General features: G+C 46.1%; 1 protein-coding gene across 5 annotated transcripts in view; it reads right to left on the bottom strand.

The window, feature by feature from the left end:
* ARHGAP33 (Rho GTPase activating protein 33) overlaps window positions 1-13,751 on the bottom strand; it is a 136,448-nt gene that overhangs the window by 9,639 nt on the left and 113,058 nt on the right. For all 5 annotated transcript variants that reach the window (XM_069947234.1, XM_069947233.1, XM_069947236.1 and 2 more), the window contains 4 exons: window positions 13,288-13,418; window positions 7,869-8,046; window positions 1,869-2,002; window positions 1,724-1,792 (listed from right to left, as the gene is read on the bottom strand). In XM_069947234.1, the coding sequence (XP_069803335.1) occupies window positions 1,724-1,792; window positions 1,869-2,002; window positions 7,869-8,046; window positions 13,288-13,418 (512 nt within the window). The remainder of the gene's footprint in view (window positions 1-1,723; window positions 1,793-1,868; window positions 2,003-7,868; window positions 8,047-13,287; window positions 13,419-13,751) is intronic.

Here is a 13,751-nt window from a genome sequence, read left to right as displayed (position 1 = left end):
CCAGTCCAGGGGCTGCGAGTGCTGTACAGGACCCGCCCATAGTAACCAGTCCAGGGACCGCGAGTGCTGTAAAGGACCCGCCCATAGTAACCAGTCCAGGGGCTGCGAGTGCTGTACAGGACCCGCCCATAGTAACCAGTCCAGGGACCGCGAGTGCTGTAGAGGACCCGCCCATAGTAACCAGTCCAGGGACCGCGGGTGCTGTACAGGACCCGCCCATAGTAACCAGTCATGGGACCACGAGCGCTGTACAGGACCCGCCCATAGTAACCAGTCCAGGGACCACGAGTGCTGTACAGGACCCTCCCATAGTAACCAATCCAGGGGCTGCAAGTGCTGTACAGGACCCGCCCATAGTAACCAGTCCAGAGGCAGAGAGCGCTGTACAGGACCCGCCCATAGTAAACAGTCCAGGGGCCGCGAGTGCTGTACAGGACCCGCCCATAGTAACCAGTCCAGGGGCCACGAATGCTGTACAGGACCCGCCCATAGTAACCAGTCCAGGGGCCACGAATGCTCTACAGGACCCGCCCATAGTAACCAGTCCAGGGATCGCGAGTGCTGTAGAGGACCCGCCCATAGTAACCAGTCCAGGGACCGCAAGTGCTGTACAGGACCCGCCCATAGTAACCAGTCCAGGGACAGCGGGTGCTGAACAGGACCCGCCCATAGTAACCAGTCATGGGACCACGAGTGCTGTACAGGACCCGCCCATAGTAACCAGTCCAGGGACCACAAGTGCTGTACAGGACCCTCCCATAGTAACCAATCCAGGGACCGCGAGTGCTGTACAGGACCTGCCCATAGTAACCAGTCCAGAGGCAGAGAGCGCTGTACAGGACCCGCCCATAGTAACCAGTCCAGGGGCCACGAATGCTGTACAGGACCCGCCCATAGTAACCATTCATGGGACCACGAGTGCTGTACAGGACCTGCCCATAGTAACCAGTCCAGGGACCACGAGTGCTGTACAGGACCCACCCATAGTAACCAGTCCAGGGACCACGAGTGCTGTACAGGACCCGCCCATAGTAACCAGTCCAGGGACCACGAGTGCTGTACAGGACCCACCCATAGTAACCAGTCCAGGGACCACGAGTGCTGTACAGGACCCGCCCATAGTAACCAGTCCAGGGACCACGAGTGCTGTACAGGACCCGCCCATAGTAACCAGTCCAGGGGCTGCGAGTGCTGTACAGGACCCGCCCATAGAAACCAGTCCAGGGACCGCGGGTGCTGTACAGGACCCGCCCATAGTAACCAGTCCAGGGACCACGAGTGCTGTACAGGACCCGCCCATAGTAACCAGTCCAGGGACCGCGGGTGCTGTACAGGACCCGCCCATAGTAACCAGTCCAGGGGCCACGAATGCTGTACAGGACCCGCCCATATTAACCAGTCATGGGACCACGAGTGCTGTACAGGACCCGCCCATAGTAACCAGTCCAGGGACCATGCTATGGACAAGAGCCTTGAAATGGTGCAATTTTCAGCGCTTTCACCAACTTCTTTGTGGAGGAATCGTACAGGAATACTAATAATTCTGCCAACAGAAACACCATTTCCTGGAGGTTAACAGCTCCCCCTGCTGGACGCATTGGGTATTACTCATGAAGCGTCACAGCGTCACAGGGGACTTCGCCAAGGATGAAACACCCAAAAACACCAGGAGCAGAATCCACCTCCTGCGTCATGTGATGTCAAATAAGTTTACAAAACTTACCCGTCCCACTAGTGTGAGAACACAGAGACTCCTCGCTCTTAGCCGAGCGCAACGTCATCGTCTCCAAGACTGCAGGGAGAACAGAGAGAAGTGTGAGGAAACAGCAAGGAGCACAGTAGGAAAGCAGAGAAGATTATATTGTTACCTCTCTGGTGGGCCGCTGTCTCCCGGAGACCCCCAGATCGAGATTTCTTCTGCTGTGAAGAATTTTTGCCTATAGCAAAAAACGTTCTCCAACTACTACCCCCACCGGATTTCTTCCTGCTACGTAAACCTTTCCTGAAAAATAAAGTAGAGGATTATTATTTATAATGCTATTCTATACAAGAATATAACTGCTATAATACTGCCCCCTATATACAGGAATATACCTACTATAATACTGCTCCTATATACAGGAATATAACTACTATAATACTGCTCCTATATACAGGAATATACTACTATAATACTGCTCCTATATACAGGGATATACTACTATAATACTGCCTCCTATATACAGGGATATAACTGCTATAATACTGCTCCTAGATACAGGAATATAACTACTATAATACTGCTCCTATATACAGGGATATAACTGCTATAATACTGCTCCTATATACAGTGATATAACTACTATAATACTGCTCCTATATACAGGAATATACTACTATAATACTGCTCCTATATACAGGAATATAACTACTATAATACTGCTCCTATATACAGGAATATAACTGCTATAATACTGCTCCTATATACAGTAATATAACTACTATAATACTGCTCCTATATACAGGAATATACCTACTATAATACTGCCCCTATATACAAGAATATAACTACTATAATACTGCCCCCTATATACAGGGATATAACTACTATAATACTGCTCCTATATACAAGAATATAACTGCTATAATACTGCACCCTATATACAGGAAAATACTACTATAATACTGCTCCTATATACAGGGATATAACTACTATAATACTGCTCCTATATACAGGAATATAACTACTATAATACTGCTCCTATATACAGGGATATAACTACTATAATACTGCTCCTATATACAGGGATATAACTATTATAATACTGCTCCTATATACAGGAATATAACTACTATAATACTGCTCCCTATATACAGGAATATACTACTATAATACTGCTCCTATATACAGGAATATAACTACTATAATACTGCTCCTATATACAGGAATATAACTACTATAATACTGCTCCTATATACAGGAATATAACTACTATAATACTGCTCCTATATACAGGGATATAACTATTATAATACTGCTCCTATATACAGGAATATAACTACTATAATACTGCTCCCTATATACAGGAATATACTACTATAATACTGCTCCTATATACAGGAATATACTACTATAATACTGCTCCTATATACAGGAATATACTACTATAATCACTTTGCGGGGTTGGCGGTCGCTGACCAACACAGTGTGGAGTTAGTGTAGGGACCCGTGTGGACCAGAGGACCTGCGCGGTGGTACATGGGGCAATATGGCTGATCAATTCATATACAGACACTCTGGTGTTGATTTTTAATATAGGCCTAGCGGCATTAGTATCAGCCATAGATGGGATGTGCAGCCGTTCCATTCTCTCCAGTTCGTATACTACTAGAATACTGCCCCCTATATACAGGGATATAACTACTATAATACTGCTCCTATATACAGGAATATACTACTATAATACTGCTCCTATATACAGGGATATACTATTATAATACTGCTCCTATATACAGGGATATAACTACTATAATAGTGCTCCTATATACAGGGATATAGCTACTATAATACTGCTCCTATATACAGGAATATAACTACTATAATACTGCTCCTATATACAGGAATATAACTACTATAATACTGCTCCTATATACAGGAATATACTACTATAATACTGCTCCTATATACAGGAATATAACTACTATAATACTGCTCCTATATACAGGAATATAACTACTATAATACTGCTCCTATTTACAGGGATATAACTACTATAATACTGCTCCTATATACAGGAATATAACTACTATAATACTGCTCCTATATACAGGAATATACTACTATAATACTGCTCCTATATACAGGAATATAACTACTATAATACTGCTCCTATATACAGGAATATACTACTATAATACTGCTCCTATATACAGGAATATAACTACTATAATACTGCTCCTATATACAGGAATATAACTACTATAATACTGCTCCTATATACAGGAATATACTACTATAATACTGCTCCTATATACAGGAATATAACTACTATAATACTGCTCCTATATACAGGAATATACTACTATAATACTGCTCCTATATACAGGGATATAACTACTATAATACTGCTCCTATACACAGGAATATAACTACTATAATACTGCTCCTATATACAGGAATATACTACTATAATACTGCTCCTATATACAGGAATATAACTACTATAATACTGCTCCTATATACAGGAATATAACTACTATAATACTGCTCCTATATACAGGGATATAACTACTATAATACTGCTCCTATATACAGGAATATAACTACTATAATACTGCTCCTATATAGAGGGATATAACTACTATAATACTGCTCCTATACACAGGAATATAACTACTATAATACTGTTCCTATATACAGGAATATAACTACTATAATACTGCTCCTATATACAGGAATATACTACTATAATACTGCTCCTATATAGAGGGATATACTACTATAATACTGCCCCCTATATACAGGAATATACTACTATAATACTGCTCCCTATATACAGGAATATACTACTATAATACTGCTCCCTATATACAGGAATATACTACTATAATACGAACTGGAGAGAATGGAACGGCTGCACATCCCATCTATGGCTGATACTAATGCCGCTAGGCCTATATTAAAAATCAACACCAGAGTGTCTGTATATGAATTGATCAGCCATATTGCCCCATGTACCACCGCGCAGGTCCTCTGGTCCACACGGGTCCCTACGCTAACTCCACACCGTGTCGGTCAGCGACCGCCAACCCCGCAAGGCGTGCACATGCAGGAAAGGGAGGCCATGGAACGGCCCTGCAACCCCAATGTCACAGGACCAGACCCAAAATGCCCCACCAAAACCCGGCCAGCACCACCGGCGGGGAAGGCTGCCCCCCAAACGACACAAGTATGGATATTGTGCTGCTTGGGGGCGACCTTCTCCGGCGGCGGTGCTGGCCGGGTTCTGGTGTGGTGTTTTTGGGTCTGGTCCTGTGGCATGGGGGTCGCAGGGCCGTCCCATGGCCCCCGTTCCCTGGCTGTGCACGCCTGCGGGGTTGGTGGCCACTGACTGGCACAGTGTGGACTTAGTGTAGGGACCCATGTGTATCAGATACCGGCACGAGGTACATGGGGCAGTATGGCTTGATCAATTCATACACAAAATTCTGATGTGTTTTTTATTTAGCCAAGCGGCACTAGTATCAGCCATAGGTGTGATGTGCAGCACTCTGTTTCTTCCCTGAACCGCATAACTACTATAATACTGCTCCTATATACAGGAATATACTACTATAATACTGCTCCTATATACAGGGATATACTACTATAATACTGCTCCTATATACAGGAATATACTACTATAATACTGCCCCCTATATACAGGAATATAACTACTATAATACTGCTCCTATATACAGGGATATAACTACTATAATACTGCTCCTATATACAGGGATATAACTACTATAATACTGCTCCTATATACAGGGATATACTACTATAATACTGCTCCCTATATACAGGAATATAACTACTATAATACTGCTCCTATATACAGGGATATAACTACTATAATACTGCCCCCTATATACAGGGATATACTACTATAATACTGCCCCCTATATACAGGGATATAACTACTATAATACTGCTCCTATATACAGGAATATAACTACTATAATACTGCTCCTATATACAGGAATATAACTACTATAATACTGCTCCTATATACAGGAATATACTACTATAATACTGCCCCCTATATACAGGAATATAACTACTATAATACTGCTCCTATATACAGGAATATACTACGATAATACTGCCCCTATATACAGGAATATAACTACTATAATACTGCTCCTATATACAGGAATATAACTACTATAATACTGCTCCTATATACAGGGATATACTACTATAATACTGCCCCCTATATACAGGAATATACTACTATAATACTGCTCCTATATACAGGAATATACTACTATAATACTGCCCCTATATGCAGGAATATACTACTATAATACTGCTCCTATATACAGGAATATAACTACTATAATACTGCACCTATATACAGGGATATAACTACTATAATACTGCTCCTATATACAGGTATATAACTACTATAATACTGCCCCCTATATACAGGAATATACTACTATAATACTGCCCCTATATACAGGAATATACTACTATAATACTGCTCCTATATACAGGGATATAACTACTATAATACTGCCCCCTGTATACAAGAATATAACTACTATAATACTGCACCTATATACAGGGATATAACTACTATAATACTGCCCCTATATACAGGAATATAACTACTATAATACTGCTCCTATATACAGGAATATAACTACTATAATACTGCTCCTATATACAGGGATATAACTACTATAATACTGCTCCTATATACAGGAATATAACTACTATAATACTGCTCCTATATACAGGAATATACTACTATAATACTGCTCCCTATATACGGGAATATATATATATATATATATATATATATATATATATATATATATATATATATATAAAAGCAGTATTATAGTAGTATCTTCCTGTATATAGGAGCAGTATTATAGTAGTATATTCCTGTATATAGGAGCAGTATTATAGTAGTATATTCCTGTATATAGCAGCAGTATTATAGTAGTTATATCCCTCTATATAGGAGCAGTATTATAGTAGTTATATCCCTGTATATAGGAGCAGTATTATAGTAGTTATATTCCTGTATATAGCGAGCAGTATTATAGTAGTTATATCCCTCTATATAGGAGCAGTATTATAGTAGTTATATCCCTGTATATAGGAGCAGTATTATAGTAGTTATATCCCTGTATATAGGGAGCAGTATTATACTAATTATATTCCTGTATATAGGAGCAGTATTATAGTAGTATATCCCTGTATATAGGAGCAGTATTATAGTAGTATATTCCTGTATATAGGGATTAGTATTATAGTAGTTATATTCCTGTATATAGGAGCAGTATTATAGTAGTTATATCCCTGTATATAGGAGCAGTATTATAGTAGTTATATTCCTGTATATAGGGAGCAGTATTATAGTAGTTATATTCCTGTATATAGGGGGCAGTATTATAGTAGGTATATTCCTGTATATAGGAGCAGTATTATAGTAGTTATATCCCTGTATATAGGAGCAGTATTATAGTAGTTATATCCCTGTATATAGGAGCAGTATTATAGTAGTATATCCCTGTATATAGGAGCAGTATTATAGTAGTATATTCCTGTATATAGGAGCAGTATTATAGTAGTTATATCCCTGTATATAGGAGAAGTATTATAGTAGTTATATTCCTGTATATAGGAGCAGTATTATAGTAGTATATCCCTGTATATAGGAGCAGTATTATAGTAGTTATATTCCTGTATATAGGAGCAGTATTATAGTAGTTATATCCCTGTATATAGGAGCAGTATTATAGTAGTTATATCCCTGTATATAGGGAGCAGTATTATAGTAGTTATATTCTTGTATATAGGGGGCAGTATTATAGTAGTTATATTCCTGTATATAGGAGCAGTATTATAGTAGTATATCCCTGTATATAGGAGCAGTACTATAGTATTATATACCTGTATATAGGAGCAGTATTATAGTAGTTATATCCCTGTATATAGGAGCAGTATTATAGTAGTTATATTCCTGTATATAGGAGCAGTATTATAGTAGTTATATCCCTGTATATAGGAGCAGTATTATAACATATATATATATATATATATATATACACATATACATGTACATACACACACACACATTATATTGACACCAGCCTTACGCTAGCTTTACCTTTCATCACTGCTCTCTAGCGCCCTCTCGGGTTTATTGGGAGATGTTTTCTCTGCCCCCAGTTTCTCAGCTGCCTCCCTCTGACTCTGACTCCGCGCCTGAGCCTCCTGGAGACTTACGAGGCGTCCGGATGGGCATCCACCCATCAGAGAGCGGGGTCTTATCGGTCCACAGCGACCTGGATAGACAGAAAGAGAGGAGATATTTTTGTTTTGCTCAGTGTAAATCTCCGCACAATTTTGTAATTTTAAGAGTTTTGCATAGTTACATAGTTAATACGGTTGAAAAAAGACACATGTCCATCAAGTTCAACCAAGGAGGGGATGGATACAGGTAAGGGGGATATACAAGGAGGGGATGGATACAGGGAAGGGGGATATACAAGGAGGGGATGGATACAGGGATGGGGGATATACAAGGAGGGGATGGATACAGGGAAGGGGGATATACAAGGAGGGGATGGATACAGGGAAGGGGGATATACAAGGAGGGGATGGATACAGGGAAGGGGGATATACAAGGAGGGGATGGATACAGGGAAGGGGGATATACAAGGAGGGGATGGATGGAGGGAAGGGGGATATACAAGGAGGGAATGGATGGAGGGAAGGGGGATATACAAGGAGGGGATGGATACAGGGAAGGGGGATATACAAGGAGGGGATGGATACAGGGAAGGGGGATATACAAGGAGGGGATGGATGGAGGGAAGGGGGATATACAAGGAGGGGATGGATACAGGGAAGGGGGATATACAAGGAGGGGATGGATACAGGGAAGGGGGATATACAAGGAGGGGATGGATGGAGGGAAGGGGGATATACAAGGAGGGGATGGATACAGGGAAGGGGGATATACAAGGAGGGGATGGATACAGGGAAGGGGATATACAAGGAGGGGATGGATACAGGGAAGGGGGATATACAAGGAGGGGATGGATACAGGGAAGGGGGGTATACAAGGAGGGGATGGATACAGGGAAGGGGGATATACAAGGAGGGGATGGATACAGGGAAGGGGGATATACAAGGAGGGGATGGATGGAGGGAAGGGGGGTATACAAGGAGGGATGGATGGAGGGAAGGGGGATATACAAGGAGGGATGGATGGAGGGAAGGGGGATATACAAGGAGGGATGGATGGATACAGGGAAGGGGGATATACAAGGAGGGGATGGATACAGGTAAGGGGGATATACAAGGAGGGGATGGATACAGGGAAGGGGGATATACAAGGAGGGGATGGATGGAGGGAAGGGGGGTATACAAGGAGGGGATGGATACAGGTAAGGGGGATATACAAGGAGGGGATGGATACAGGTAAGGGGGATATACAAGGAGGGGATGGATACAGGGAAGGGGGATATACAAGGAGGGGATGGATGGAGGGAAGGGGGATATACAAGGAGGGGATGGATACAGGTAAGGGGGATATACAAGGAGGGGATGGATACAGGGAAGGGGGGTATACAAGGAGGAATGGATGGAGGGAAGGGGGATATACAAGGAGGGGATGGATACAGGGAATGGGGATATACAAGGAGGGATGGATGGAGGGAAGGGGGATATACAAGGAGGAATGGATGGAGGGAAGGGGGATATACAAGGAGGGATGGATGGAGGGAAGGGGGATATACAAGGAGGGATGGATGGAGGGAAGGGGGATATACAAGGAGGGATGGATGGAGGGAAGGGGGATATACAAGGAGGGGATGGATACAGGGAAGGGGGATATACAAGGAGGGATGGATGGAGGGAAGGGGGATATACAAGGAGGGATGGATGGAGGGAAGGGGGATATACAAGGAGGGATGGATGGAGGGAAGGGGGATATACAAGGAGGGATGGATGGAGGGAAGGGGGATATACAAGGAGGGATGGATGGAGGGAAGGGGGATATACAAGGAGGGATGGATGGAGGGAAGGGGGATATACAAGGAGGGATGGATGGAGGGAAGGGGGATATACAAGGAGGGATGGATGGAGGGAAGGGGGATATACAAGGAGGGATGGATGGAGGGAAGGGGGATATACAAGGAGGGATGGATGGAGGGAAGGGGGATATACAAGGAGGGGATGGATACAGGGAAGGGGGATATACAAGGAGGGATGGATGGAGGGAAGGGGGATATACAAGGAGGGATGGATGGATACAGGGAAGGGGGAGGGGTGATAGGTTCTATACATATGCATTTATATTATTTTGCTCTAAGAACTTGTCTCTCCTGTTGTGAAGCTTCTACTGTTGTTGCTGTGACCAGATCCTGTGGTGACTGTTCCACAGATTCACAGTTCTCATGGTAAAAAAGGATTCTCGCCTCCGGAGATTGAACCTTTTTCTCTCCAGGCGGAGGCAGCGCCCCCTTGTCTCTCCGGGTGGAGGCAGCGCCCCCTTGTCTCTCCAGGCGGAGGCAGCGCCCCCTTGTCTCTCCGGGCGGAGGCAGCGCCCCCTTGTCTCTCCGGGCGGAGGCAGCGCCCCCTTGTCTCTCCGGGCGGAGGCAGCGCCCCCTTGTCTCTCCGGGCGGAGGCAGCGCCCCCTTGTCTCTCCGTACGGAGGCAGCGCCCCCTTGTCTCTCGGGGCGGAGGCAGCGCCCCCTTGTCTCTCCGGGCAGAGGCAGCGCCCCCTTGTCTCTCCGGGCGGAGGCAGCGCCCCCTTGTCTCTCCGGGCGGAGGCAGCGCCCCCTTGTCTCTTCGGGCGGAGGCAGCGCCCCCTTGTCTCTTCGGGCGGAGGCAGCGCCCCCTTGTCTCTCCGGGCGGAGGCAGGGCCCCCTTGTCTCTCCGGGCGGAGGCAGGGCCCCCTTGTCTCTCTGGGCGGAGGCAGCGCCCCCTTGTCTCTCCGGGCGGAGGCAGCGCCCCCTTGTCTCTCCAGGCGGAGGCAGCGCCCCCTTGTCTCTCCAGGCGGAGGCAGGGCCCCCTTGTCTCTCCAGGCGGAGGCAGCGCCCCCTTGTCTCTCCAGGCGGAGGCAGCGCCCCCTTGTCTCTCCAGGCGGAGGCAGCGCCCCCTTGTCTCTCCGGGTGGAGGCAGCTCCCCCTTATCTCTCCAGGTGGAGGCAGTGCCCCCTTGTCTCTCCAGGCGGAGGCAGCGCCCCCTTGTCTCTCCAGGCGGAGGCAGCGCCCCCTTGTCTCTCCAGGTGGAGGCAGCGCCCCCTTGTCTCTCCAGGCGGAGGCAGCGCCCCCTTGTCTCTCTGGGTGGAGGCAGCGCCCCCTTGTCTCTCCAGGTGGAGGCAGCGCCCCCTTGTCTCTCCAGGTGGAGTCAGCGCCCCCTTGTCTCTCTGGGTGGAGGCAGCGCCCCCTTATCTCTCCGGGTGGAGGCAGCGCCCCCTTGTCTCTCCGGGTGGAGGCAGTGCCCCCTTGTCTCTCCAGGCACAGGCAGCGCCCCCTTGTCTCTCCAGGCGGAGGCAGCGCCCCCTTGTCTCTCCAGGCGGAGGCAGCGCCCCCTTGTCTCTCTGGGTGGAGGCAGCGCCCCCTTATCTCTCCAGGTGGAGGCAGCGCCCCCTTGTCTCTCCAGGCGGAGGCAGCGCCCCCTTATCTCTCCAGGCGGAGGCAGCGCCCCCTTGTCTCTCCGGGCGGAGGCAGCGCCCCCTTGTCTCTCCGGGTGGAGGCAGTGCCCCCTTGTCCCTCCAGGCACAGGCAGCGCCCCCTTGTCTCTCCAGGAGGAGGCAACGCCCTCTTGTCCTTTGAGGGGGTTTTACCTGGAACATCTTTTCCCCATATCTCTTGTAGGGGCCATTTATATATTTAAATAAGTTAATCATATTTCCCCTTATACGTCTCTTCTCCAGACTAAACAAATGTAACTATGCACTATGGGATTATAATGGAGTCCCGGCACTCGGTCGCCTCCTACTTTAGGTGGGATCAGGTTTTGCTGGATTTCCTCTTCCATTCTCAGCCCTGGCAGCCATCTTTTCTGTGTCACACATCTTTATTACGTTTTACAGGATTTCCCATATATTGTTTATGTTATGCTTTACAGTGTGGGAACCTATGGGGGTACGCTGCTAATAAGGTAACTCTGGCTGTCAGTATGGGGGCGTGGCCACTGCTGCAAGGCGGGGCTTATGTGCGTCTTCTCTAAGGTAATTCATGTAGGTTTATGGACACACGAGGCATGTAACACATTAAAGGAATGTTAGGGAAAAAAATACAAAAACAAGAAATAAAAATATACAACGTTAGAGAACATAAAAAAATGAAATAAACGCAGGTACAGGATCAGATCACGGGTTCATAGAAAAGACATTTAATAACATGGTGGTGTCATCCGCAGATACATGGAACATCTGCACCCACATTTCTATCACTTTTTAAAAAGTCAAAAAATAAGTTAAAGTTTCAAAGACTTATACTAGACTCTTCCTTATATTTATATACGCTCCCGGCGTTATTCATCTCCATAGAAAAAATAGTCCCATATAATAAACAAAAAGTCAGACTTGGGCCTCTTCCTTTCTGGTTATAATAAAAAGCATTTCTGAGGTCGACCACTAGGTGTCAGTCTTGGGCTCTGCCTCGGCTCTCCTTCCTTCGGGTGGGATCTCGGACGAGCCTGTCTTCTTCTTGGCCTGGCACCAAGCTTCAGGTAAGGTTAACAGGCGAATCTTTACAGACGTGCACGAGGCTCGACGGAGGCCGCTTTGTTTGGCTGGTAGTGAGAAGGGGGTAAAGAGAAAAAAGGGGGATACAAAGTAGACAGAAATGGATTTAGGTGGGAAACCTTAGTGGCCAATTCTAATTGTCTAAATGAAGCGCTGCCAAGGCATAGAACGATGCAAGAAGAGAAGATCGGCTGAAGAGGAAGACTGGCGAAAGCAGAGGACGTGTCTCAGGAAACCATGGGGAGGTCTTGTCCATTAGCAGCAGAAAGCAAGGAGTGCAAAGGATTTCAGCCTGTGGCTTTGAAGAGAGAAAGATAAGCAGCGTAGAAAGGTCTCAGCGGAAAGGCTACGGGTCACAGGTCTGTATATACACCAGGATTCTACAAACTGGAGTGCGGGCCGTGCCCATTGCTGTGCCCAATGGTTTTTAGTTTAATCCAGCTCAATTAGTAGACACTAATTCCATAGGAACAAGAGGCACAAAGAGGCTCTGCAGATCCCTAATCCTCTTCATAGGGATAGAGAGGAAGACGAGCAGCATAGAAAGGTCTCATTGGAAGGTCTACCGGTCACAGATCCCTATACACACCAGGATTCTACAGGCTGGGGCACGGCTTGTGCCCATTACGGTGCCCAATGGTTTCTAGTTTAATATAGTTCTATTAGGAGACAATAAACCTATAGAGACGAGAAGGCACTGCAGATCCCTAATCCTCTTCATAGGGATAAAGAGAAAGCAATCAGTAAACCAGAGTCACATGCAGGAGAAGAGGAGCGCAGCAGCTCAGGCACAGTGCAGGGAACAGCAGGGTACATTTCTTACCAATTGAAGTAAAAGTGTCACTAAAGAGGGTCTCCACGTGACACAGCAGGAACTCCACCAGCACAGACTGGACCCGCACCTCCCGGAAGGCGTCAGCTCCAGGGGTCCCCACAGACTCCATGTCCCGGGACCTGGAGGGAAGAAGATTTCAATATCACATTATTTGAGAGCAGATGAGCCGTGTATCTAACATGTCCAGGTGATACTGTACACTCGTCTCCACTCCTCTGTCCTCCCCTCCCTGCTCCACATAGTCTCCACTCCTCCACCCTCCCTGCCTGCTCCACATGGTCTCCACTCCTCCACTCCTCCCCCTCCCTGCTCCACATGGTCTCCACTCCTCCACCCTCCCCTCCCTGCCTGCTCCACATGGTCTCCACTCCTCTGTCCTCCCCTCCCTGCTCTACATGGTCTCCACTCCTCTGTCCTCCCCTCCCTCCCTGCTCCACATGGTCTCCACTCCT

Source organism: Dendropsophus ebraccatus, chromosome 12, assembly GCF_027789765.1.
Source record: "Dendropsophus ebraccatus isolate aDenEbr1 chromosome 12, aDenEbr1.pat, whole genome shotgun sequence".
Lineage (NCBI taxonomy): Eukaryota > Metazoa > Chordata > Amphibia > Anura > Hylidae > Dendropsophus > Dendropsophus ebraccatus.
Note: the sequence above shows the minus strand (reverse complement) of the source record. Positions and strands in the feature narration are given on the sequence as shown.